The sequence below is a fragment of the Podarcis melisellensis genome (genome assembly GCF_964234715.1).
Source record: "Podarcis melisellensis genome assembly, chromosome: 8".
Lineage (NCBI taxonomy): Eukaryota > Metazoa > Chordata > Lepidosauria > Squamata > Lacertidae > Podarcis > Podarcis melisellensis.
The window spans coordinates 89592922-89620787 of record NC_138540.1 but is presented as its reverse complement, the minus strand read 5'-3'; the positions used below and the strand labels follow the sequence as shown (position 1 = coordinate 89620787).

At 45.8% G+C, this 27866-nt stretch overlaps 1 protein-coding gene across 1 annotated transcript in view; it reads left to right on the top strand.

The window, feature by feature from the left end:
- Positions 1–458: 458 nt before the first annotated feature.
- The window catches only part of ADAD2 (adenosine deaminase domain containing 2), a 29041-nt gene continuing 1633 nt past the window's right edge, over positions 459–27866 (top strand). Inside the window, exons 1-21 of the mRNA XM_081921745.1 lie at positions 459–539; positions 834–948; positions 3291–3348; positions 4968–5035; positions 6267–6324; positions 7278–7342; positions 7494–7607; positions 7815–7863; positions 8543–8617; positions 9054–9213; positions 10528–10531; positions 11585–11770; positions 14951–15129; positions 17730–17831; positions 19069–19113; positions 19623–19748; positions 21873–22023; positions 23468–23632; positions 24598–24812; positions 26111–26345; positions 27263–27395. Coding sequence (XP_081777871.1) covers positions 836–948; positions 3291–3348; positions 4968–5035; positions 6267–6324; positions 7278–7342; positions 7494–7607; positions 7815–7863; positions 8543–8617; positions 9054–9213; positions 10528–10531; positions 11585–11770; positions 14951–15129; positions 17730–17831; positions 19069–19113; positions 19623–19748; positions 21873–22023; positions 23468–23632; positions 24598–24812; positions 26111–26345; positions 27263–27395 — 2301 coding nt within the window. The 5' untranslated portion in view covers positions 459–539; positions 834–835. The remainder of the gene's footprint in view (positions 540–833; positions 949–3290; positions 3349–4967; positions 5036–6266; positions 6325–7277; positions 7343–7493; positions 7608–7814; positions 7864–8542; positions 8618–9053; positions 9214–10527; positions 10532–11584; positions 11771–14950; positions 15130–17729; positions 17832–19068; positions 19114–19622; positions 19749–21872; positions 22024–23467; positions 23633–24597; positions 24813–26110; positions 26346–27262; positions 27396–27866) is intronic.

Sequence of the window (27866 nt, the reverse complement as noted above, 5' to 3'; positions counted from 1 at the left end):
GTCATCAAAGCCCAGGACACCTTTGGTCAAGGCTGTTCTCCAACTGGAGCACTCGCAGGCCAGTGTTTCCCAGTTGTTGGCGTTTGCACTACGTTTTTTAAGATTTGCCTTGAGAGTGTCTTTAAACCTCTTTTGTTGACCACCAGCATTACGCTTTCCATTTTAAAGTTCGGAATAGAGGAGTTGCTTTGGAAGACGATCATCAGGCATCCGCACAACATGACCAGTCCAACCAAGTTAGTGTTGAAGAATCACCGCATCAACACCAGTGATCTCCTTGATAAAGAGTTTTGTGAAACCCCAAAGTCTGCACTTGCCTACAGCGGCTCAAGCTGGTCTGATCAAAGCAACCGTTCTGCAATCTGCAACTCCACGAGGAGCTAAGAATTTGCTTCTCAGTCATCGCACAGGGAAGCGAAACCAGCCCCGTCCTTCTCCTTTTAAACACCAGATTGGTGTCTGGCTCTCGTACTGAAAGGACGACATCGTATCAGGGCATGTGCATTGCTGCTGTGCAACCCCAGGCTGGGACAGTTTAGGTAGCTGGTTTATACAAAATCAGGTTGTTGATGCAACTGAGCTTAGACAGAGGCCCTGCTGGGTTTTCCTAGCCTAATTTTGGGATACTGGAACTGAGGCTTGCGCTCTGTGGCTGAGCTATGACTCCCTGATGACTGAGAACAATCTAGCCAATGTTTTTGTCATCAGAAATTGGGATTACTGAAACCTACTTGTGGGTTTCTATACCTGGGGTTGCACGTTGACAGAGCGACTGGTTTCCTCTCCTCGCTGTTTTCCCCCTCCTTTCTTCATCAGCTCTGCTTTGCTTGCAGGTATGATGGCAGCCAATTCCGTCGCTCTGGGTTTCTTCTGCATGAGTTTTTTCTGGTTGCTGGTTCGTCCTGAGGATCTCTGGAGGCAGCAGCAGGCCAAGGTGGAGAACTCTAGGTAGGTAGAACCTCATGCAAGGATGAGAGAGGATGGGCAGAAAGTGGGACACGATGAATTTGTGAACTCTCAGCCTCTGCATGTTGTCTTTGCCCATGGAGTTTTCTTGGCAGGGATAACGGAGTGGCTTGCTGGTTCCTGCTCCAATTAAAAGACTCCTGCTTCTTGGGAGAAAAACCATGACAAACCAAGACAGCATCTTAAAAAGCAGATATATCACCTTGCCAACAAAGGTCTGTATAGTTAAAGCTATGGTTTTCCCAGTAGTGATGTATGGAAGTGAGAGCTGGACCATCAAGAAGGCTGAGCGCTGAAGAATGGATGCTTTTGAATTCTGGTGCTGGAGGAGACTCTTGAGAGTCCCATGGACTGCAAGAAGATCAAACCTCTCCATTCTGAAGGAAATCAGCCCTGAGTGCTCACTGGAAGGACAGATCCTGAAGCTGAGGCTCCAAGACTTTGGCCACCTCAGGAGAAGACTTGACTCCCTGGAAAAGACCCTGATGTTGGTAAAGATTGAGGGCACAAGGAGAAGGGGGTGACAGAGGACGAGATGGTGCGACAGTGTTCTTGAAGCATGAGTTGGACCAAACTGTGGGAGGCAGTGGAAGACAGGGGTGCCTGGCGTGCTCTGGTCCAGGGGGTCACGAAGAGTCGGACACAACTAAACAACAACAGTCTGTGCATTACAGGTGGGGATGGACGGAGAATTTCAGTTTGTGTTTTAATGAAAAACCCGATTCACGCTTCCCAGAACAACATGCAAACTGGAACACAGCTGTCATGAGAATTTTGTGCATCTCTGAATTTTGCAATACAGTTCTCCAAGCAAAACTGTGTATTAAAGCGCACATAAAACTGTACTCTTTTCAGCACCTGCTAAAAGAGTACAAGCACCTGCTTGTTTAGACAAGCCTAGGCAGAGATGTAGAATGATGACATGTGTTTTCATCTGTTTTTAGTTGATTGTTGGTTTCATTTTATTTTTTGGGATGTTTTAAATAGTGGTTTTTATTTTACTGATAGTTTTACTGTTTCGCGCTTTTTGTAAACCGCTTTGAGGTTTTCTACACAATCAAGTACTATATACCGTATTTTTCTGTATATAAGACTACTTTTTTTTTTTTACAAAAAAATATGTTAAAAAGGGGAGGTAGTCTTATACACAGGGGGCAATCTCCCCATTTTCTAATTTTGAGTCCCCCAAAATAGGGGGTGTCATACACGGGGGCAGGTATCTGAAGAAGTGTGCATGCACACGAAAGCTCATACCAAGAACTAACTTAGTTGGTCTTTAAGGTGCTACTGGAAGGATTTTTTTTTGTTTTGACTATGGCAGACCAACACGGCTACCTATCTGTAACGGGGGCATGTTATATATGGAAAAATACAGTAAATGTTAGGAAATAAAAATAAGGTAGATGAATATGTTAGGTGAAATGGCTTGCAAAAATGTGTAATTAATGAGAAATTGACCTTAAAAATTTTCACGAGGACTTTTATACACACACACACATATATACAGTGAAAGTGTTTACTAAAGGAAAGGCTGGTTGGAAGTCACCCTGGGCAAGATAGAGACTAACAAAATCAATCAATAAATAAAACCGCAAACTGGTACAGAAATGTTGGGAACAGATCTTGTTTAAAAAATATATATTTTATTGAAAAATGTCAGCAGACAAATAAAGTGAAAGAAAGGTGCATGAAATTCTAATACAATATACAGGTACATTAGTAAGGTGATTATTCCAATGAGTATACAATTATTAATAAGTCGTAATATTTTTTAATAAATGCATTCTAAGTATTATTGCATTTATCCATACACAATCTGCATCTAAAAGCAATCTGTTCATCTTGTATCCCTTAATCAAAGGGTTCATAGTATTATCTTTCCAGTGAATCGGTATCAGTCTTTTGGTGGAAGTGAGGGTGCAAAGAATGAGCTGATCTTATATATATAAAAAGAAATTTTTAACCAACCACCAAAAAAACAAACAGTGAAACCCACCAGGCGGCTGATACATTGGGTATACACATTCAATAATACACATATTCATTAATATACATATTTAATAATATTCAACAATAACATATTCAAATCAACCACATGTACACTTCTATAGACCCCTCCCTCCACCCCTCCCTCCACAAGGTTTCTTTAACTTTTAACATTTTAATTGCCCCAAATTGTTCAAACCTGCCCAAATAATTCAATATCTTCTCAAACCAATCCTCCTCTTTCTCACTGACCTTAAACCCTTTCATTCGAAAATGAGCTGATCTGAAGACTTTGGAAAGAAGGAGAAACTGGGAGACTTCTCTTTCTCTGACTGCAGGTCCTGTCCTTGGCGATGCATGAGCTTTGTCCAGATGTGGCCTGGAACCTTCTGCATAGTGAGTAAGAGTTTCTAATTCGGGGAGACTCCCTTTCTGAACAGTTAACACAGTTAACACCCACGGTGTTACCTGGCTAAATAAGACAGCTGCAGAGCAGTTGCAACAGGTGAAGGTAACCGACCCCTGGACGGTTAAGTCTAGTCCAGGGGTCGGCAACCTAAGGCCCATGGGTCACAAGCAGCCCTTGGGGTTGTTTAACCGGCCCACAAGCTGCCCCCAAACCAAGACGCCGGCTCGGCGAGTCCCCACGTGCAGCGCTAAACCAGTGCAGCACGGCACGGGGACTCGCTTTCGCGGCACCGGAAATCAAGTCTCCACATGCACAGATGCCGAAAATCGCATCTGCACACAGGCAGACATCAGACATCACGTCTGCGCAGACACAAACACCGGAAATCGCTGGTGCGCGTGCTCTTGCGCTCATGTGCGATCCAGCCCATGGAGGGATTTCTGCTGGAGTGAACCAGCCCAGGCAAGGTAAACCTTGCTGACCCCTGGTCTAGTCAAAGGCGACTCTGGTGTTGCGGTGCTCATCTTGCTTTCAGGCCGAGGGAGCCGATGTTTGTCCACAGACAGTTTTCCAGGTTATGTGGCCAGCAGGACTAAACCACTACTGGTGCACGGAGGACCGTGGCAAGTGCCAGAGCGCATGGAAACACAGTTTACCTTCCCACCACAGCGGTACCAATTTATCTACTTGTACTGGTGTGCTTTTGAACTAGGTTGGCAGGAGCTGGGACCCAGCAACGGGAGCTCACCCCGTCGCGGGGATTCGAACCGCCAACCTTCCGATCGGCAACCCCAAGAGGTTTAGACCACAGCGCCATCCATGAGAAGGGGTTAAAAGAAGCAGCCGTGGGGGGACTCTAGCTCCCATCAGCCCCAGGCAACATGCCCAGTGGCAAGGGATGATGGGAGTTGTAGCTCAATGGTGTTTGGACTTGGTCCAATAGCAGAAGGAGAAATATGAGTTGAAGGGAACAGAAATGAAATCAAACCTCTGCTTAATTTTTAAAGGTAAAGGTAAAGGGACCCCGGACCATTAGGTCCAGTTGTGACCAACTCTGGGGTTGCGGCGCTCATCTCGCTTTACTGGCCGAGGGAGCCGGCGTACGGCTTCCGGGTCATGTAGCCAGCATGACTAAGCCGCTTCTGGCGAACCAGAGCAGCGCATGGAAATGCCATTTACCTTCCCGCCGGAGCAGTACCTATTTATCTACTTGCACTTTGACATGCTTTCGAACGGCTATGTTGGCGGGAGCAGGGACTGAGCAACGGGAGCTCACCCCGTCGCGGGAATTTGAACCGCCGACCTTCTGATCGGCAAGCCCTAGGCTCTGTGGTTTGACCCACAGTGCCACCCGCGTCCCTTAATTGTTAAGCTGTATTAATAAATAGAGGATAGCTCAGCCAAGTAGAGCATGAGATTCTTAATCTCAGCCCCACGTTGGGTGAAAGATTCCTGGGTTGGACTGGATGACCCCTGGAGCCCCTTCCAACTTTACAGTTCTACGAATCACACACACACAAACACAAAAAGGGGGAAATGAGGTTTGTGGCTATGCTGTACCTTCGGGAATCTAACCCATCTTCTGCTTTCTGACATGCATTTGTAGGCTCTGGGAAGGAGGTTTGCGTGCGTTCTGCCAAAAGACGCAAACAACTGGACTATCCATGGATTATGGTGAGGCGATCTCATTTGGGCTGGGATGGGAGGCATGTATTTATTGTCGGAAATCAAGCCTTTTTCAGGAGAAACTGGCAACTCTTCCAGGCACCCGGCATGATTCCCTGTTGACCTCCCTGGCTGCGTTCCCCAGCAAGTTCCAGGCGAGGTCTCGATAGGCGATTCTTCTCAAACATGAGAAGAACACCCCCCCTCTTTCCTGCCCCCCCTGGCAGGGGAAAGAGATAGACAGAAAAGTATTTACATGCCTTTATTTCTGTCTTTGCAGCGTTACAAAAAACATGACTGCTCTCTTCAAGCTCCAGCAGTGTAGTGACAAACACTTCCTGCACTTCCTGGACAGGAACAAACGGAAGAGCTCATATTACACTCTGAGCTAATTCCGGTGCTTCGCACTGTGAATTGACTGTCCCTCTGTTTCCCACGGACAGTCCCAACATTCCCATCATGTTTACTTTTCAAGCTAGCAGTTTGCAGCTGCATTGCTTCAATATTGTAACATTTATTGCTTGGACTTAAGTGAAGTATTTATTTTCTTACTTAAATATATATATTAAGCAGTGCCGGATTTACATATAAGCTGAACAAGCTCTAGCTTAGGGCCCCCAAGAGAGTGGGGCCCCCAGAAAATTTAGAGGGGGGAATGTGGATGCACATTTCCAAAATATAAGATAAAAAACAAATAAAATAAAACCTACCTACAGCAACCATGTTTTGTGTTGTGTAGGCTCCTGTGATGTAAGTCCTGGGCCCCGCCTGCTTGCCTGCTCCCTAAACTATCACGGGTTTGCTCCTTTCTATATATAGGGTGCCCACATTCTGCATGGACTGGTTGTAGGGCAACATGGGCAAATGGCTTGAGATACCTATGAGGTCCACAAATTACCATCTAGCATATATTCAACACACACAAAAAATAGCGACAATTTGTTGTTGACAAAGGACAGCTGGACATAGAAAGGGCCCCATTATCTTCAGTAGCTTAGGGCCTCATCAGACCTAAATCTGGCCCTGATATTAAGTGTGTGTGCGCGCACACACACACAAAACATGCACACATGCTACTTAAAAATATCAGAGCTGTTTACAACAATTATACTTAAAACCGTACAATTAAAACCATAGAACAAAGTTAAATTAAGACAATATGATGCATTCTTAATTGCCTGCTGGAATAGAAAAGGTTCCAGCCTCCTTCACCTCCTCTCCTTGCCCTTTAAATCCACAGGCCCAGCAACATCATGGGCTGCTGCCCATATAGATACCTCTTCCCATCCGACCTGGTGGTGAGTAGAACCTTTTCGCTGCAAAGTTCAGCTTTGGTGGCCCTGCTTCCAATGACCTGGGACAGCTCAGCAGGTAGAGCGCGAGACATTAATTTTAGGTTTCTGGGTTTGAATCTCACGCTAGGTGAAAGATTTCTGCATTGCAGGACAAGGCGACCCTTGTGGTTTGATTTATATACCGCCCTATACCCAGAGGTCTCAGGGTGGTTCACAGAAAAGATCACAATATATAAAATCTAAATAAGAACAATAACCGCCGTCCCGTCCTAAGAGGCTTCCTCTGCTGCTGCTGGTGTTCCCTCCCTAAAAAAAATTGTCGGCAACTCTGGGAAATGGGGAGGGGGGGACGGGATGGGACGCCAAAGGTATTTTTGCACCACGGCGCCGGATATGCTTAAGAGGGCCCTGATCGATCTGCCCCTTGAGCTGACTTGCCTAATGGTAGGGCCGGCCCCAGACGTAGTCCTCAGGATGATACGATTGTCTCAAGTAGCCTGCTCCCTGTCAGGAGTTCAGCCTACACTCGAGTAGGAGCCTGGCAGAGACACATGCCCGACTGGCATGTTCTCTCCCTCCTGCTCGATTGTTCAGGAGTTTCAAAAGCTTTCTTCATCCCGAACATCACAGCGACCGATGCCACCAGACACTAGCACACTTAGGGATCCACAGAGTTTGTGCAACTCAGCATTTTGGCTAATCTACTTCATTTACATATAAACACACACGGAGCACTGCAACACGGCTCCCTCTCTCTCTAGCATCAGACAGCAAAGAGAAAAAGAACAAAGGACAATAGTCCCACTTGACGGAACACAGGAACACAAACATCCTGTCTCTGTCACTTCCCACTCGGTGGAGTCAAAACATACACCGTCATGTGACAGACAACAATCCCATGACTGCAATCACGGAGCAGGAATACTAACACTCCCCACCACCTTCCTTTCCTGCAGGACTTGACGTCTGAACTGAACGAGCATTGGCCATCCTTCATCAACCTGAGCAACTTCCAGTTCTGGTAACCAAGGCAGGGGGCTTAACAGGGAAGGGGGCTGGGCTTGGAGAAGGGACATGCGCTAGCTGGGCCTGATGGAAGTCATAGTCCCAAACATCTGGAGGGGGCAAAGGCTCAGGTGGAGAGATGCCAACGGCTGTTTCCTCCCGCACAGGGACAAAGAGTGGCAGAAACACGGGAGCTGCGCCGGCTGCGTGGAAGCGCTGAGCTCTCCTGACAAATACTTCCGAGCCGCCCTCTTCCTGCGCACAAAATATAACATCGACAGGTGAGCTGATACAGCCGTGCGGTGTATCACAATTTGGATTCGGTGGGCAAGATGTACATAAAACACAACTAAAACCCAAATCTAGTACAGTGCGCCTTACAAGTGCCGCACCAAAATCACCATCATTTTTCAAGTGGTCTCTAGGGCAGGGCAGGAGTCGCTGCTGTAGCTAAATGACCCTGTTTTACATTCTCTTTCTGAACACAGCGCCTTTCAAAGAGCTGCCATCATCCCATCTTGTATCCAGAGCTACCAGGTACCTATTCCGTCCTATTTTTTGTTTCCGTGGAGATCTGAGAAATTCGGGAGGAGAGGGAGGCGGGTTACGGAAGGCCGCCATAAAATAGCTGGGTCCTCATTACAATTTTAATTCAGCTCCTCATCCTCCTGGCCTGCAATAAGTCTATTAAGGTGGTTATTATTATTATTATTATTATTATTATTATTATTATTATTATTAATTGAATTTCTACACCACCCTATACCAGGAGGTCTCAGGGCGGTTCACAGAAAAGGTTGTGTACGCACTATCTCTTCAAAGGACAATCTTCCCCTCAAAGAATTCTGGGCACTGTAGTTTAATAAGGGTTCCTTTGAATGGTAATTCAGGGAGGGTAAAAACACAGTGCCCAGAATTCTTTGAGGGAAACAATTATCGTATTTTTCGCTCTATAGGACGCACCAGACCACAAGACGCACCTAGTTTTTAGAGGGGGAAATCAAGAAAAAAATATTATCACCCCCCCAGCCCCAAAGAGCAGCGGACAGCATATGATTCTAGGCCTGGGAGAGACTTAGCTTGAAAACCCCAGAGAGCTGCTGCTGGCAGCCTGTGTAGACAACACTGATGTGGGTGGACCAATGGCTTAACAGCTTCCTGTATATGTCCTAACCATAGTTCTCTGCCCCATCCTGCCTGCAATTCTCATTCTCAGCTCAGCACCTTCATGACTGTGTTGCGGCCCGTCCTGGGAGACCAATATGAACTCCAGTGCGTGACCGACGTCCAGGTGGGTTGCCTTTTCTTTAGCTATGAAGTCTTCAAGGGTTAATTTGTTTAATCGTTTTTCGATACAAACATCAACCGCAAAAGACACATACAACAAAAACAATAACAACACAATTCGACAATTCAGATTTGAATACACGGATATACCTATGACTACACCTTTTTAAACAATATTTTCCGATCGCTCTCCTCTCTCCCTACTTCCCACCACTATCCGCCTTATTGCTTAAATATTCGTTCCAGATTTCTTCATATTATTTATCCATTCTTATTTTGCGTCGACATGCAATTCGTTCATATGCAGCTAATCTGTCCATATTATCAATCCATGTGCTCAGTGGAATCTTTTTGCAGCTCTTCCAATTCATCAAAAGTTTTTTTGCTTCTAATATAGCTTCTAATATTGCTTCTCAAATCTTCTTTTTTCCTCTTTGCAGGGGCGTCAAATATTGGTGCAAATAAAGGTTTCGCTCCACAGCAATTTCTCCTCCAGCTGCATCGAAGACTCCGACTACAACATCTCCCCTTATAAGCCCTGCAGGAGCGAGAGGACGGTTTTCTATTTTCCCACCAGCCAGAAGTTCCCACGCAATCCCTGCCCCTGACTCGAGGCAGGCAGAGATGTGAATTCTGCAAGGCGGACAAAAAAAATAGAAGCAGCTAAAATCAAAATAAAAACATTAGGAATGGATACTTACTCTGGTGTGTGTTCTTTTAATAGAATTCCCTGGGCTCTACTACAGTGGTCCCTTGGTTCTCAAACTTAATCCAGAAGTCCGTTCCAAAACCAAAGCGTTCCAAAACCAAGGTGCGCTTTCCCATAAGAAGTAATGCAAAACGGCTTAATCTGTTCCAGACTTTTAAAAGCAACCCCTAAAACAGCAATTGAACATGAATTTTACTATTTAACGAGACCAGTGACCCATAAAATGAAAGCAATAATCAATGTACTGTACTATAAAATAAATAAGATAGTTTTGTAGATGATAAAAAATAATTTTTCTTCTTCTTACCTGCACGGATGATAGTCATTGTTTTGATGGGGGGCTTTTATCCATTTCCCCAGTCACACAATCAGTCAATCAGTAGCTGAACTGAGTTCCACAATGTCACAAAAACAAATTAAACTAGAAGGCCTCAAAAACAAAAACGCAAAATAAAGAGCAAAAACAAAAGCGCCAAACCTAATCTGTTCTGGAAGTCCGTTTGACTTCTGAAATGTTCGGAAACCAAGGCGTGGCTTCTGATTGGTGCAGACGCCCCGGAAATAACAGCCAGCAGCCGCATCGGACGTTCAGCTTCTGAAAAACGTTTCAAAACCGGAACACCTACGTCTGGGTTTTTGGCGTTTGGGAACCAAAGTGTTTGAGAACCAAAGTAAGGTAAAGGTAGAGGGACCCCTGACCATTAGGTCCAGTCGCGGATGACTGGGGTTGCGGCGCTCATCTGGCTTTACTGGCCGAGGGAGCCAGCGTACAGCTTCTGGGTTATGTAGCCAGAGCAGCACATGGAAACACCATTTACCTTCCTGCCGGAGTGGTACCTATTTATCTACTTTGTGCTTTCGAACTGCTAGGTTGGCAGGAGCTGGGACTGAGCAATGGGAGCTCACCCCGTCGCGGGGATTCGAACCGCTGACCCTCTGATCGGCAAGTCCTAGGCTTTGTAGTTTAACCCACAGCGCCACCCGCATCCCGCATTTCCACCTCAAGCAATGGAACCATTTGGAGAAACCATTGCAGGCCACCAAGTTATCAGTTGTTTTCGTTAATTTTATTTTTATCAAAGCTTCAGCAGTCGCTCCCGCAAGAGCCTGCGGTGGACACCAAACTGGATGGCTCTAAGAGAACATTAGACAAATTCATGGGCGAGAGCCAGCCAGACTCTCACTCAGCCTAACCTCCTTTGCAGGGCTGTGAGCAGAAAGCGAGGGTAAAATGCAGAGGGTGGGGGGAAGAACCACGTTAAGCCTACTTGAAGGAAAAGTATGATATAAATGAAATAAATCTTCCACTATACAGTTCCAGTTTCTGCAAACACAGAGCAAGCTTTGAGATCACCTCCTGGTGGGATTTCCACTTTTCTCAGTGAAATAAACACCCCCCCAATGAAAGCAATAACTGACCACACTGGGAGCTGCCATGTTGGAACTTGGAAATCATATATATATTAATGTATTTTAATGTATTTTTAATCTTTGTTGGAAGCCGCCCAGAGTAGCTGGGGAGACCCAACCATATGAGAGGGTACAAATTATTCTTATTCTTATTACTATTACTATTCTCAGAAGTCAAAACAAAATAAAAAAATTCTTTCCAGTAGCACCTTAAAGACCTTCAGATACTTCTTCAGATACTTATCTGAAGAAGTGTGCATGCACACGAAAGCTCATACCTAGAACTAACTTAGTTGGTCTTTAAGGTGCTACTGGAAATAATTTTTTTATTTTGTTTTGACTATGGCAGACCAGCACGGCTACCTATCTGTAACTATTCTCAGAAGTATTAATTTATTTAAGCAAGCAGACACTTTCTTTCGATTCTTTTAAAATCTCTGTTTAATGCAAGCGCTCTCAAGGCATCTCAAACCTGAATGTTACATGACGGTGTTGCAATTAACAGGTCACCTGCCGCCACCCCTTTAAACTCCGGTTTGCAGTGATCACATGCTTAGGATACGCCACCTAGAGGCGCAACTTGCGAGGTCCAAAGTGGAGCCATTTCCTCCTTGCAGCTGTTTAAAGTCCCGTGTTTACGTTTCAAAACTGCATTTTGCAGAGACCGTTTGTGAGCCCGGGCAAGACATCGACATCTTTTAGCAGGTAAAACAACCTCAACAAGGATTACGTGGCGAGCAATTGCTTCTGAATCCATTTGCACGGGATCCGTAAGCAAAGCGCCCTCTGGAGTAACTGGGGCGTGCAAATTGCACGTGCAAAATAAAATTAAAATAAAAAAATAAACCCAAGGCACCTGGCTGAACCTGAGAAACCAAGTAGATTTTTCTCCCCCGGGGTGAGTTTCCCTTCCAAATCTGGAGCGCAAATCTTAATCCTGCTTTTTACTCCCTCCAAGTTATTAAAAAGACACCCATTCCTCGGGCTGCGATCCTTAAAGGCGTTGCAATGGATCCCCAAGCGGGGTGGGAGGAGCCTGTGAGATCTCCCTCCTTTTCTTTTACCGCTGTATTAATTAACATCATTTTTAAATACATTGGTGGCCATGTGATAATTTCAGCTTATAAATTTTATTGTTTAATGTCTTGATTTGTATATGAAGGTACTTTTAGTAGGTAACGTCTTGATAACATAAATGTTTTTGTATTAATCCAGTATATTTTCTTTTAATTTTTGAATGATTCTGTGTACATTGCGGCAGCCTTTGGCTACGTGCAATAAAACTGATTAACTGACTTTTCTTTTCCCGGATTGGTGGCCCTTGCAGATTTCTTCCTCGCCCCCCCCCATTAGCTTCAAAGTAGATCCTCACTCAAACACGTGGAGAAGCAGCTGGGTTTTAATTCATTTGCAACTTGGTAGGGGTTCCTAGATGGTGGGAGAGCAAGTCTGCGTGGTCTTTTCTTCCAACGTGGGGTGCAAGGAAAACCCACTTACCCCCCCATGAGTTACCCCCGTGGTATCAAACCCTTTGCCCCCCCCTGCCTCTTCTCCCTCTTCCATCCATTTTGCACCCTCGCCCATTTAGCTTTCTAGCTAGCTGTGTTTGCAAGCCGGTTCCCCCTCCCCCCAAAATTGCACCCCTCCTTTGCACCCCAAGGGGTGCATTGAACCTGCTTCTCCCCCCTCCTAATTTGCAGCAGGCGCCCCTTTGCCCCCCCCCGCCTCTTCTCCCTGATTTTGCACCCTCGCCCATTTAGCTTTCTAGCTAGCTGTGTTTGCAAGCAGGTTCCCCCCTCCCCCCAAAAATTGCACCCCTCCTTTGCACCCCAAGAGGTGCATTGAACCTGTTCCACCCCCCCTCTTAATTTGCAGAAGGCGCCTTTGCAACCTCCCACCTGTTTGCACCAAGGCAACTTTTTTGTGATTGCCTTCAGCGCCCCCCTTCTCTTCCATGCACCCCATTTTTCTGCAACCCCCCCAAACTGCTGGAGTTAATGCTTTTCTTCCTTGCACATTTCCTACTCTTCATAGGATACCCCCCTCCACTTCACCCCCCCCCAAAGCTGGTTTTGGGACACTCCAAAGCCCCATCTCCTCCTCAGCGCCTCCCCAATTAATCCGAATTAACGGGGGGGGGGGAGGCAAGAAAGGGGCTTGTGTGGAAACACCTTTTGGGGGGGGCTGTGGCGGCTGCATTTTAAATAGCATTTTAACCTGTATTTTAAATTGGTCCCCCCCCATTATGTTTTTACTGTGACGTTAGCCCCCTGGCTGGGGAGGGCGGGGTATAAATAAAAATTATTATTATTATTATTATTATTATTATTATTATTATTGGATAGGCGGGTTGGGTCTCCTTCACGTTTCAGGGAGGGAGATTTGGGTGGGACGTTCAATCTTGGGAGAGCGATTTTTTATTTATTTGGGGGGGGTTATTGAGCTTTGGGGCAAAGGGGCTGCTGTGTTGGGCTAAATTATTGGGGGGCCCTTATGTGGAGGTTTTTCAGGGTTTTTTTCAGGAATTTGGGGCTTTTTGGGGGGGGGGAGAAATACTAAAAGTGAGCCCCCTTCTGCATGAAATCCTCCTCACTGAGGCCAATTTGGGGCCATTTTTCTAGAGGGGATTCCCTCCAGGTTTTTTGGGGGGGCATGTTTTTTGGGGGTCCTCAGAGCTTTGGGGAAACTGAGGGGCAACTTGGGGTGAGCTGAGGCCATTTTGTGAGCGGAAAAAGCTCTGCGAGGGGGAATAGCGGCCATTGCGGTGTTTGGTTTATTCTGTTTTAACAAAATTTAAGCCTCTCTTAAGCGGCTTTCCATCTATTAAGATGCCCCCATGTATAAGACGCCCCCTATTTTTGGGGACTCCAATTTAAGAAAATGGCGGCCGGGGGGGGGGGGAGATTGTGTAAGATGAGCCACGATTTTGAAGATTATTTTAGAGTGAAAAAAACCTAGTCTTATACACGGAAAAGTACGGGGATTTGTGGATGAGCCGTTTGATTTTGAATTTGAATACATGGGCCACAGTTTTTGGTTTAGCACCTCAGGCGCCATCTTGGAAGAGGCCTTTTCTCCCTGTTTGGGACCAAAGTGGGGAAGAAGAAGAAGGCCTCTCCTGAGGGACAAAACCTGAAAATTAAGGGTTGTTTTTTTTTTAAAAAAAGCACACAAAAGATTGATCTATTGTGCTTTTCGTATGTACCAGTTTACACATATTTACAATTCTTTTGTTCATGGCCACTTAATTGCAAAACAGAAACAAAACAGAACCCTGTCAAAATGGTTCACGGCCGGTCAAATAATGGTCTAAAACTCATGTTTCTTTAACCTGGTAGTCTCTAAAAAAATAACCCATTTCCATTTAAATAAATAATATTTTTTTATTTATACCCTGCCCTTCCCAGTTCAGAAAACCGGACTCAGGGCGGCTAACAACAAATTTAAAACACTTCATTGATGCAAAAAAAAAACAGCATAAAATACAGCATGAAACGTGAATAGCGATAAATTCAGAATTCAAAAATCAATTTAGGGAGGGGAAATCCAGACCCTTAAAAATCTCCCCATCAAGTTCCGCATAACCATTGATGAGGGAAGGCAGACTGTCATCCGCCTCAAAAAACACGGCCTTTTCTGTGATGGCCCCTGGCCTTGCAGAATTATCTTGTTTTCTTTCTTTTTTAAAATCATTTTTATTGATTTTCCAATAAAAACATCCAATTAAATATCCAATCATAATACTCTGATTAGAAAAATAGAAAAACTAAAATAAAAAAGTTCAAATTATAGTCCAAATTGTATTTATTAATTTCTTGGGGCTCCCCACGGTCTGGATCTCTGGAGCATATCTCCACATCTTAGTCCTGCTTCTCCTCACAATGATCTTGTTTTCATACCCAAGCTTCGTCTTAGACCTTCTACCCGCACAAGATCACAGGTTTGGGAAGGGCATCCAGACTGACCCCCCCCCAACTTAAAAGCTATGTATAGTAGTTTCCTCAAAGCAGTTCACAGAAAATACACAAATATAATAATAATAGCACAATAGCATCTCGTGGCAGATGGTTGCCAACAATGCAGGAACCTTGGTACATAACAAAACTTATATTGCCCCTGCAACACAACATTGATACAAAACATTCAAGCAAAAAGGTTGTAATTGTAAACACCCCTTCTTTTATTTATTTTTTAAAATTTTGTTTCCCTTCTTCCCAGAAAAATGTCGGACAAAGAAGAGGCGGCAGGAGAGGGTTGCCAGAAAATAAATGCTGCAGCATCTCTGCAGAAAGATCGGATCCAGTCTCCTTGGAGGGAAGGACAACTTCAAACCGTTGAAGAGCCTCTTCCTTCTCCAGAGCTCTCTGGATCTGCTAGCGGTGCCACACAAGGAAAGGGTAGATGCGGAAGAGGGTGGACTGGGCCTGAAAGGAGGATTAATAACACTGTGGTTGCAGCATTGCTGTGATAAAGGACCCCTGGATGGTATGGGGTTGCGGTGCTCATCTCGCTTTCAGGCCGAGGGAGCTGGCGTTTGTCCACAGACAGATTTCCGGGTCATGTGGCTGGCAGGACTAAACCGCTTCTGGCGAAACCAGAGCAGCGCACGGAAACGCCTTTTACCTTCCCGCCACAGTGGTACCTATTTATCTACTTGCACTTGACATGCTTTCGAACTGCTAAGCTGGCAGGAGCAGGGACCGAGCAACGGGAGTTCACCCTGTCGCGGGGATTCGAACCTCCGACCTTCTGATCAGCAAGCTCAAGAGGCTCAGTGGTTTAGGCCGCAGCACCACCCGCGTTCCTATTTTGAGCTTTATCAGTGTGCTAATACACAGGGTCCTAAGGAGCCTCTGAGAGGACCCTCTTGCAGGGGTTGCCCCCAAAGCCAACTCTCTGGGGATTGCAAAAATAATTAAAAAATAATAATTGGGGGGGGGACACACTCGCTTCAGGGGTACCACCTCTCTCCATATGAACCAACCTGGACCCGGAGATCATCCTCCATAACAGGTCAAGAGGGTGGCACAACACAAGAACAGGGCCTTTTCTGCAGTGTCTCCCTTTTGTGGAATCCTCTCCCCAAGGAGATTCATTTGGTGCCTTCATTAAACCCTTTTAGATGCCAGTTGAAAATGTTCCTCTTCAACCAGGCCTTCGGCTGATAGACATCTGATGCTCTTTTAAATATGTTGTAGGAGGGGCGGATTATTGGTTTGTTTTTGTTATTTTAATTCTGTATTTTGTGCTTTTATATTGTAACTCTGTGTTGTGAACTGCTCTGAGACTATACTGCTACTGGCGCATGAAACACCGTGACGAGTGCCGGAGCACACGGAAACACTGTTTACCTTCCCGCTGCAGTGGCACCTATTTATCTACTTGCACTGGTATGCTTTCGAACTGCTAGCTTGGCAGGAGCTGGGCAGAGCAACGGGAGCTCACCCCGTCGCAGGGATTCGAACTGCCGGCCTTACGATCAGCAAGCTCAAGAGGCTCAGTGATTTAGAACACAGCGCCACCTGCGTCCGCTCTGGCACTCGTCACGGCCCTCCGTGCTCCAGTAGCGGTTTAGTTATGCTGGCCACATGACCCGGAAAATTGTGGACAAATGCTGGCTCCCTTGGCCTGAAAGCGAAATGAGTGCCGCAATCCCATAGTCACCTTTGACTGGACTTACCTTTTTACCATTGCACTAAGAGGGCAAGGGAATCTGCCAGGTTAAACCTGCCGAATGTTGTAGCATTCATGTCCTGCTTCTGGGCTTCGTTAGGGACATCTGGTTGGCTGCCATGGAAACAGGATACTGGACTAAATGGGTCTTTGGTCTCATCCAGCTTCAGGGCTCTGATGCTCTTAACGCTAGCAATTTGACCTCTTTGGTGGTGCCTTTTCCTGCAAAATCCTGTTTTCATAGGGATCCAAAGGCTTAATTTATTCCAACAACCACTTCATTGCCCTATTATTTTATTTATTTATATTAAATTTAGATCCCACCCACCCTCCCAAGCTTAAGCTGTAATGCGTATGCTAAAAGTTGCCACAGGCAACTTTTAGTGCTTGAGCCGTGTCAGCTCAAAGGGCAGATTCTTACAATATATGATGAATAGTGCAGAAAGTGATTCCTAGAAAAGTCTATGTATCTCAAGAGTTTGAAAATAAATAGTAGTAGATCTGCAGCAGCTACGCATTTTCGTTTTGTAATCACAATTCTAACCATACAATCCATTTATTTTGTCAAGCTTTCTGTGTGTGAAATTCTTCTCAATAAATATTTTACAAAGCACTGGAGGTGAATGTCTGATAAAAGGTAACCGGATGTGCACACTTATCGATTCTGCAGTGGGAAAATGAGAACTTGTTAAATTTAGTAAAGGTTAAAAGCACATTCTTCCATCTTGTACAGGAGGTATGGGTGACATTACAGAGCAGCCTGGGTCTTGTAACCATCACCCACCCCAACTGTTTCTACCTTAAATACCATATTTTTTGCTCTATAAGACTCACTTTTTCCCTCCTAAAAAGCAAGGGGAAATGTGTGTGCGTCTTATGGAGCGAATGCAGGCTGCACTGTTATCCCAGAAGACAGAACAGCAAGAGGGATTGCTGCTTTCATTGCGCAGCGATCCCTCTTGCTGTTCTGGCTTCTGAGAGTCAGATTTTTTTTTTTCTTGTTTTCCTCCTCCAAAAACTAGGTGCGTCTTGTGGTCTGGTGCGTCTTATAGAGTGAAAAATACGGGTAGGTCTTTTTGCCCTGCCTCGTGGTAAGATTTATATCAGTTGTGGATTAATGTAAATAAAACTGCATGATTGCTGCAGGAATACCCCCTGTTTTCTTCCTCTTTGTGTGTAGACATTGGGAGCTGGAAGGTCAGTATATTTTGTGGGCGTTGAGGGTAAGAGGGAGGTTCCTGCTTTTCTTTCTGCCCCACTCTCGTGTTTTGTTTCTCTGTTTTGGCACCCCCTCCTCACTTCCCCACTGATCTTCTTTCTGCAGCACACCTTCTGCCCTCCGCTTCTTTTAAGGAGCCACTCCTGGATGGATGGGATCAACCAATCGATGATGTTTCGGATGCACAACTGGAGAAGCAAAGTGAAAGTATGTCTTGTGTGTCACACCCACACTGTATATTGAAAGCAGGCATAGGCAAACTCGGCCCTCCAGATGTTTTGGGACTACAACTCCCATCATCCCTAGCTAACAGGACCAGTGGTCAGGGATGATGGGAACTGTAGTATTACTATTTTTTCCCATTGTACTTTGGAGAGTGTATTAACTTATGGTCTGTGTGTGTGGTTTGGGAGCTGCACGGCCATGGAAAAAACAATGCTATCCAGGGTTGTAAAGACTGCGGAGAGAATAATTGGGTGCACTCTTCCCACCTTAGATCAAATCTATGCTATCAGGTGTCATAAGAAAGCTGCAGAGATAGCGCAGGATAGTGCGCACCCCAGAAATGATCTCTTTCAGCTTCTGCCTTCTGGAAGAAGGTACAGGGTTATAAAGACTAGGACTGGCCGCCTGAGAAACAGTTTCTACCCAAATGCGATTTTGGTTTTAAACGCAGTGTAAGGAGTCTCTGTGGGAGTATATTGTATTTTAAAAATGGAGTTTCAGAGTTTTTAGGTGGCTAACCAGGTTGGGAAAGCTGGGATAGCAGGCTTGTTGGTTTTTGAATGTCTTATGTAGATTTTTCAATTCTGTTGTTCTGTATGGGACAATGACGATAAAGATGATCTTTATCGTAATAAAAATAAATAAATCTGGAGGGCCAAGTTTGCCTACGCCTGATTTAAAACACGTGGCTTTAAAAATTCTGGGAACAGATGGCAGTGTGTTCCTCATAGAGTTACAGTTCCCAGCATAGTTCTCGGCGAGCAGTGTACTCTGTACAGTTTCTACCTAGTAAACGCTCACTCCCTTTCCACGGATACTCTGAATTCTAGAATAGTGAAGTGGTCTAAACAGCTAGGAGAGGTACCCTCCCCACACATTCTCATAAGGGCTAGGAATGAGCATGGTGCGTTCTCTGTGGTTCTGCAACTACCAGGGAAAGGTGCTCTGCACATGTTCAGAGCTGCTTTTGTTGCCTTGTATGTCCCAACACACTGAGAGGCATTTCTGAAGTTGAGTGCTGTCTCTCCAAACTGGTGGAGGCTGAACATTTCCTTTCCAATCCTAAATTGTGTGGGTGGGTTCACACATAAACGTAGAAAGGAGGTTATCATGGGAATGGCACAATGTACTGTATCACAAATTGTAACAGGCAGATTTAATACAAGGTGGCTGTCTCTCAGTACATCTCTTCACCTCAGTTGCCTTTTGTGTCTTGTAGGCTTGCCTGTTCTCCCAGTTTCTTCTATAAAACCTCGGCCTCCTGGTAAGAATAACATTCTTCAAAAACATGGCTTTCCTTTAACTTATTAATTCCTTGTCCTTAACTTTCATGTGTTGTTCATAGCAAATGTTGAATGCATTTATTCCTTTTATTCCTGCTTTTTAAGATGCAAGTGACAAACTGCCTGTGGCCTTTTGCCTTCCCTGAACTTGGTACAGGGTTCTGCACAAGGGCGACTAGGGCTGGGAAAGACCCCTTCCAGAGATCTTTGAAAGCCCCTGGCAAACAGTGCCTAGGGAAGGGGAACCTTTTTCAGCCTGAGGCTTGCATAATTTGCCTGCCCATGCTTAAAACTGTCGCCTGTCTCCAGCCCTGTGAGGAGGGAACAGTCAGCAAGTGTCCACTCTCTTTTCATGAGGTCTCTCGCATTTGAAAAATGGTACTGGGGCTGAGCCCCACATGACATTAGATCTCGTCACGTTTGCAGAATAAGCAGAGGTGTCCAAACAGTTACTCCAAGGAAAACAACCTGCCCCCTTTCTCTCCACCAGAAATCGAAGTTTCCCACACACAACGCTGTGCCGCTATTACCAGTGATATTTGTGAAATGCTTATCGGAGAAGACGTGCGGTACCAAGGCTGCATGAGCAGTGTGGCAGCATTCATACTGGAGAGAGGTGAGCCACTGGCGCCCTGTCGTCTTTGGGGTGTTGCTGTTTTTTTGGTGGGGGTGGAATCCTACCTGGACTTTAGGGATGATGGCTATACTGACTCTCGAGGATGAAAGGCAGAATACCACTGAGTGTCAGCTGCTGAGGAGCAACAACTTCATGGCTTGCTGGATTGCTTTTTGGAGACAACCGGGTGGCCACTATGGGAAATGAGATGCTGGTCTGGAGCAGGAATTCCCAAACATTTTTGGTCCACTGTTCCTCTGGTTCCATAATGTGTCTCCAGTGTCCCTTCCCACTGCGACAGCAAGGTAAATGGAGTTTCTGTGTGCTTCTGTTGCGCCAGAAGCAGTTTAATAATAATAATAATAATAAAATTATTTATATCCTGCCCTCCCCAGCTGAAGCCGGGCTTGATTGGGAGCCGCCCAGAGTGGCTGGGGAAACTCAGCCAGATGGGCGGGGTATAAATAATAAATTATTATTATTATTATTATTATTATTATTATTATTATTATTATTATTATTACCAGAGCTTAGTCCTGCTGGCCACATGACACAGAAAGCTGTATGCGGACAAACGCCGGCTCCCTCGGCCTGAAAGCGAGATGAGCGCCACAACCCCATAGTCGACTTTGACTGGACTTAACCATCCAGGGGTCCTTTACCTTAGGGACACAGGTGGTGCTGTGGTCTAAACCACTGAGCCTCTTGGGTTTGCTGATCAGAAGGTTGGCGGTTCAAATCCCTGCAATGGGGTGAGTTCAAAAGCACACCAGTGCAAGTAGATAAATAGGTACTGCTGCGGAAGGGAGGTAAACGGCGTTTCCATGCGCTCTGGGACTTGTGACAGTGTCCCGTTGCACCAGAAATGGTTTAGTCCTGCTGGCCACATGACCTGGAAAGCTGTCTGTGGACAAACAGACAGCTTGACCTGAAAAGCGAGATGAGCGCTGCACTCCATAGTCGCCTTTGACTGGACTTAACCGTCCAGGAGTTCTTTACCTTTACCATATTAAAAACATTATTCAGAATAGCAGTTTGCAAGACCCACTGGGGAATATAATAACACAATAAATTTCAAAACAGTAACAATTAATTGCATATTTATTCAAAATCGAGTTAAAACTATTTAGTTTAATTAGTTAACAAAATAGATGAGCTTGATCCATTGATACCAGCTTTTCAAAGACTGATAATCTTCGATGTGCAATCAGGATAATTTTATAAAATAAAATTGATAGTAAGTGAAATAACATGGAGAAAGTTACAGATAGGTAGCCGTGTTGGTCTGCCATAGTCAAAACAAAAAAAATTCCTTCCAGTAGCACCTTAAAGACCAACTAAGTTAGTTCTTGGTATGAGCTTCTCATACTTCTTGGTATGAGAAGTGTGCATGCACACGAAAGCTCATACCAAGAACTAACTTAGTTGGTCTTTAAGGTGCTACTGGAAGGAATTTTTTTTGTTTTAACATGGAGAAAGTAAAGTCTAAGCACGTATTTAAAGAATTTAATTCGGGAACACAAGGGGAAGATGAGAAGCCTTGTAAAACTGAATCACAAATGTATACTATACACAAAGCAAGTATGAATAATGGTTTATTTTTTATTTCTCATTTTGCCTATAACATCTATTGTACATTTCTGTTATAAAGTTTTCAACCAATAAAGCATATTAAAAAACAACATCAAAGACTGATAATCATTTGTGCTTTCAATGCCCCCTTTTGCCCCTCGCCTCTTAGTGCCCTCCTGGGTAATCCCACCGGTACAGCGCACTTTGGGAGCCACTGGTCTGGATGGATCCTTGCTGTGATCCATCAGAGTTCTTCTTAAATTCTTCAGAGGAAGGAAATGCAAAGTCGTTCCAAAGGTGGGAGGGATGGAAACTCCACCTAGTTGGGGTCCTATATCAGCTCCAAGCAAGATGTTGCAGCAGTTTTGGCTAGTTTTGGCTTGTTCCCCACTCAGCAGAGCACTCAGCATTAGGTTTAATTTGGCCCAAATGTTTGCTAGGCGAGGGGCTGTTCCTGAATGGTTGTTGCCTCCCTGGATATTCCCTCCCTGTTTTGAGCCGGCCTTTGAAGTCACAATTAACATTTTGACACTTCCTTTCCTGTCCCTTCAGAGGTTGCCAACAGCCAGAGCTCCTACAAGGAGACCTACGAGCTGGTTGCCCTGGGAACAGGAGATGTCTGCTACGAGGGCTGGATGGAGTTCAAAGGCAGGAGAATCCATGATATGCATGGGCTAGTGGTTGCCCGCAGAGCGCTTCTGAGGTAAGGCGCCCCTTCTTCTCAGCGCTGATGTGCAGTGCTGGTTTTATTGGCCAGGTTAAAGGAGCAATTTAGGAGGGAAGCAGCAGGTTGAAGGCAGGATGTGATTTTACAAGTGAGGGGTGCCAGGAATCAACTGTTCCTGGAAATCACAAGAGGTTCTTATTTCTAATCCCAGATGTTGAGGACTGGTTGGGATAACCTAATGATTAGGGAAACTCACTTGGTATTCTTCTCTAGGGATGCGGGTGGCGCTGTGGGTTAAACCACAGAGCTTAGGACTTGCCGGTTTGAAGGTCGGCGGTTTGAATCCCCGCGATAGGGTGAGCTCCTGTTGCTCAGTCCCTGCTCCTGCCAACCTAGCAGTTCAAAAGCACGTCAAAGTGCAAGTAGATAAATAGGTACCACTCTGGCGGGAAGGTAAATGGCGTTTCCGTGCGCTGCTCTGGTTCTCCAGAAGCGGCTTAGTCCTGCTGGCCACATGACCCGGAAGCTGTACGCCGGCTCCCTCGGCCAATAAAGCGAGATGAGCGCTGCAACCCCAGAGTCAGCCACAACTGGATCTAATGGTCAGGGGTCCCTTTACCCTTTACCTTTATTCTTCTCTAACGCTGCCTTGCATGTTGTAGAGATGAACCCTCTTATCACTAGAAAGCCCATGACTGGAGTTGGTGTTTGGAGTTGGCAGTTAGCTATAGCCCCCACACTGGAAAAGGGAGTTCTTCAAAAAGAGGAGCAGAGGAGTTTGGCAACAAGACTGAGGAGCTATGGGGTTTCTTCAGGCATTGCCCAGTTACTTTGGTTGGTGTCGTGTTTCAAAGATACATGTCCCAGTTACATGTATTGGGGAGAAAATCAATTTTTGTTTGCACTTGAATGAGAAGCTGCTGAATTCACAGTTCATTATCCAATGTGCAAACTGAAACATAGGTCTCTTTCAAAATCTGGAATTTTATGGTGTTAGTTTCTTTGTTAATGAAAACAAACTCTTTTAACAATCAACTGATATGTGAAACAATGATTACGGAAGGTAAAGTAGGCAAACTACAATCTCTTATATTGATATACATGGAAGGGGGTGGGAAGAAGAAGAAGAAGAAGAAGAAGAAAGGAAACAAACAAAAGGGAGTACAGTGGTACCTCGGGTTAAGTACTTAATTCATTCCGGAGGTTCGTTCTTAACCTGAAACTGTTCTTAACCTGAACACTTTAGCTAATGGGGCCTCCTGCTGCTGAGTGCCGCCAGAGCACGATTTCTGTTCTCATCCTGAAGCAAAGTTCTTAACCCCAGGTACTATTTCTGGGTTAGCGGAGTCCGTAACCTGAAGCGTATGTAACCTGAGTTACCACTGTATCTGGAGATAGGTGGCAGGAGGTTGTCCTGCGATCTGATTGAAGGCCCAAAGACACAACAGCCTTTACAAGCGACAATATTTGGTATCCCCAGGTACTTATACAAGCAGCTACTGATGTACTGCTGCCAAGACCCCACCGCCCTTGAGAAGTGCATCTTCCGCCTGGCAGAGGATGGAGTGCACCTGACTCTGAAACCAAATTACTTTCTGCATCTCTACCTGAGTCGGAGGCCCAAAGGAGCTTCGGAGAACACCCGGTGAGTGTTTGCCTGTGGCTCAGAGCAAAAAGGTTTCGGTGTGTGGAAGAGAGAGGTAGCTGGGGGGAGGAGAGAGAGATCATGCAGGTCAGATGGGCTGTTTTGTCTTTGTGGTGGGGATCTCGGTGGCAAGTGGCAGCTGGTCCCTTAGGGCAAATGAGGCACTATCCTGTCAACCTCCACCTGCCCTCAGCCAGCCCCCGCCACACCTGCCTTCTTACTTGTAATCATTCTGGTGACTGGCACTTCCTTTTAGCTTCCTCCTCTTGTCTTAGCATTGCCCTTGCAGAAGGTGGGAGGGAGGGGGATGGAACTAGAAGGAGCTGGTTCTGCCTGTTGTTCATTATGGATCCACTTAGCAGTTGGTCTCCTTGCCTTGCCATTTGGGAGAAAGCTAAGAAACCCAGGAGAAGGGTTTTGATCCCCACTCAGGCTGCAGGAAAACGATAGATTGTAGGAGAACTGCAAGCACTCTGAGAGAGGCATTTGCAATTTGTAAGTTGCTCACAATTTATTCCTGGCCCACTCTTGTGTTTGGTCAGACAGGTTTTTGAAGCAGCCCCCTAAAACCTGTAAAAGCTATTTATCCTCCCTTTCTGTGGTTTTTTGACAATTGACAAAATAGCTGCTCAGTAGCCAAGCTTGCATCAGGCAAAGTTTTGTCTATCTTTGCATTTCCTCCAATCCAAGAGGCTGCTTTTGGCATTAAGAACAAAAGAATAATACATTTAATTTATTATATTCTGCCTTATTTCCATCGTAGCTTTCCAGGTAACATGCAGGGTTCCCTGGCGGTCTCTGCATCCAGTTGCTGGCAGACCTTCTTAGCGTCAGCACAGTGGCAGCACTCTGTTTCTTCAACCCACCCCCTGGGATCTTCCAGTCCCAATTCTTGTACCTGAATCCTCCCCATACTTCCCTCTCTGAGTTGATTTAATTTCCCCTCCCCCTCCTGTGGCCTGCAGGATTGTGTCTCCACAGCCGAATCCATCCATTGGGCTCCACATCAGCATTAAAGGGGTCCTCAGGCCCATCTCGTACTGCCGCCCCAGCGCGCTGTCTGCCTACGTCTACTGTGTCTCCAGCAGCGACAAGCTGACCCGCTGGAGTGCCTTGGGAGTGCAGGGGGCCCTTCTCAGCCACATCATCCACCCGGTGTACATCACCAGCATTGTCCTAGGTGACGTATGTTTTTGTTACTACAGAACTCGCATATAGAGCCCATGAACAGTATTTGCAGCATCCAAACCGCAGAAATGTTTCCATTCCATGCTTCCCAGGACACTGGGCTTTCCTTGCCTTGGGGCACTAAATGAACAAAAATCCTTTTGAGCTTTTTTTTATAAAAAGGTAAAGGGACCATGACAGTTAAGTCCAGTCGCGAACGACTCTGGGGTTGCGGCGCTCATCTCGCTTTACTGGCCGAGGGAGCCGGCGTACAGCTTCTGGGTCATGTGGCCAGCATGACTAAGCCACTTCTGGCAAACCAGAGCAGCGCATGGAAACGCCGTTTACCTTCCCGCTGGAGTGGTACCTATTTATCTACTTGCACTTTGACGTGCTTTCAAACTGCTAGGTTGGCAGGAGCTGGGACCGAGGAATGGGAGTTCACCCCATTGTGGGGATTCGAACCGCCGACCTTCCGATCGGCAAGCCCAAGAGGGTCAGTGGTTTAGACCATAGCACCACCCGCGTCCCTATTTTGAGCTTTATCAGCATGCTAATACACAGGGTCCTAAGGAGCCTCTGAGGTGATGCCCCCAAAGCCAACTCTCTGGGGATTGCAAAAATAAAAAAATGGGGGGACAGTCCCTTCAGGGGTACCACCTCTCCACATGAACCAACCTGGACCTGGAGATCATCCTCTGAGGCCCTTCTTCATGTGCCTCCTCCACAAGAGTCAGGAGGGTGGCAACACAAGAACAGGGCCTTTTCTGCAGTGCCTCCCTTTTGTGGAATCCTCTCCCCAAGGAGATTAATCTGGCGTCTTCATTAAACTCTTTTAGATGCCTGTTGAAAATGTTCCTCTTCAGCCAGGCCTTCAGCTGATTGACATCTGGCGCTCTTTTAAATGTGTTGTAGGAAGGGCGGATTATTGGTTTGTTTTTGTTATGTTTATTCTGCATTTTGAGCTTTTATATTGTAACTGCTCTGAGATCTGTGGATGAAGGGTGGTATACAGATTTAATAAATAAAATAGTCATAGTAATACCCCATGGCCCAGTAAGTGCAGGGGCAGGTTGGGGCTCCTTAAATGGCAGCCGAGCTATTTACTATCTTGCCCCTCTTTCTGACTGCAGCTTAAATCACATCAGTGCCTCGGTTGTCCTGGGCAGGGTTGGCAGCCCCTAGAGTCCTCTCGTGGGGTGCAGATGTGGGGCTGGCTGTGCACTAAGCTCCCTTAGACAACATCAGCCTTGGAATTCGCTACCTTCTCCTCGCAAGTAACTTGCTCTCTCTCCTAATTTCACCTTTCAGCTGATCCTTACCAAGACCATGACACCCTCCATAAGGTCATCAATGAGCGATTGAACCTGGCAGCCTCGGATAGCTTGCCGAAGCCATTTAACCACAGGCAGATATACCTTTTTAAGGGTCCCTGTGCCGCTTCCCTTGACACGCCAGCAGAGTTTCGCTCCTTGAGCTTCAACTGGTGTGGGGGAGACGAGATGCTGGAACTAGTGAATGCAGCTGTTGGGAAGGCAGTACAGGAGTGAGTTTGGGGCACTGGGGGCTTGGGTGTGGGAATGGGGTAGGCCTATGATATATATGTGTGTGTGTGTGTGTGTTAGGAATCAGTTGTGGTTTTACTACTAATAAAAGGATCTGAACTCGACAAGCAGAATTCGGTGTCTTCTCTGTAAATGATGCTCTTTATGCAGGCACCCCTTGTGCTAATAAGTCATTTGGGTTGTTCAGGAGCAGGGGCAGCCAGTCAAAAGTAAAGACCGACAATGTCTCTATGTGTTTGGGTATCTGAGAATTCACTGCTTTACAGGAGGTTGAAATGGGAAACAGCTGAGGGTTAGCTACTGTTTGATGCCAAGTTTTGCTTCAGGCCTGTGTTTTGGGAGGCAGGGAGCTGAGAAAGAAAAGGTCCTCCAGCTGTTGGGAGTCCAGTGCAGTCTTCCCTACCTCTAAGCTCTAAACATTGGCAATAAAACCATAAAGAAATTCAAATCCAATACTAAAGGCTACTTTGTCAATGCTGATAGGCTAAAAATGGCTGCATGTCAATGGAACAGTATAGTTTATTTTTTCTTAAAACAAGGACTTACTCCTGCACATAACCACATTGCATATAGGAAGAGTGTGTGTGTGTGTGTACACACACACACACACACACACACACACATAAATATAAAATGCAAGCTTGCGTGGGTCATGTAGAAAGGAAGGCATAGTGGTAATTGCTGAATTCAGATTCTGTTAATTCCACACATTTTCTTGAATTTGGATTCTTGAGTCAGAACCTGGTCATTCTCACTCGTGTCCTTTCTTGGTACTGTGGTTGAATTGTGTGCTGGGACACACTGGCTTTTGTTGTTGTTGAGCTCCTGCTTTGTTGCGAGGTGTTGCTGTTGATTCATGTAAAGCCCCTTGTTGATGGATCGCTCTTGCCTCTGCCAGCATAGCAAATCCATTTGACCAGTACCGCCCAAGTCGGCTCTGCAAGGCTGCCATGCTGAAATCCTTCAGGAAGGTGGCTCAGGAGATGAAGAGAGAAGACTTGATGCTGCTGTCCACATATTATGAAGCCAAGGTGAGTCTTTTCAGTTGCCCCAAAGAGAGTGGGGTGGGTTTGGGTTCCCTTGTTTTCCTTTCATTGAGGTGGTCTGTTCTTGATGGGGTTACACATCCTCTGAAGAAGCAGGTACGTAGCTTGAGGGTACTTCTGGGTCCATTGAAGTTGCTTGAGTCTCAGGTGCAAAGTGCTTTTCATCAGCTTCAGCTGGTGGCCCAGCCGTGCACCTATCTAGACAGGGATAGTCTAACTTTTCTTGTCTATGCTCTGGTAACTAGATTAGATTGCTGTAACATGTTATACATAGGGCTGCCTCTGAAACTTCAGCTGGTGCAATGTTTGGTGGACATGTTGCTCACAGAGGCAAGACAGTTTGAGCATACAGTGCCACTCCTGGCCCAACTGCAGTGTCTGTCAATTAGCTTCTGGGCCCAATTCAAAGTGATGGTTTTGACTTATGAAGCCCTAAACACCTCAAGACTGCAATAT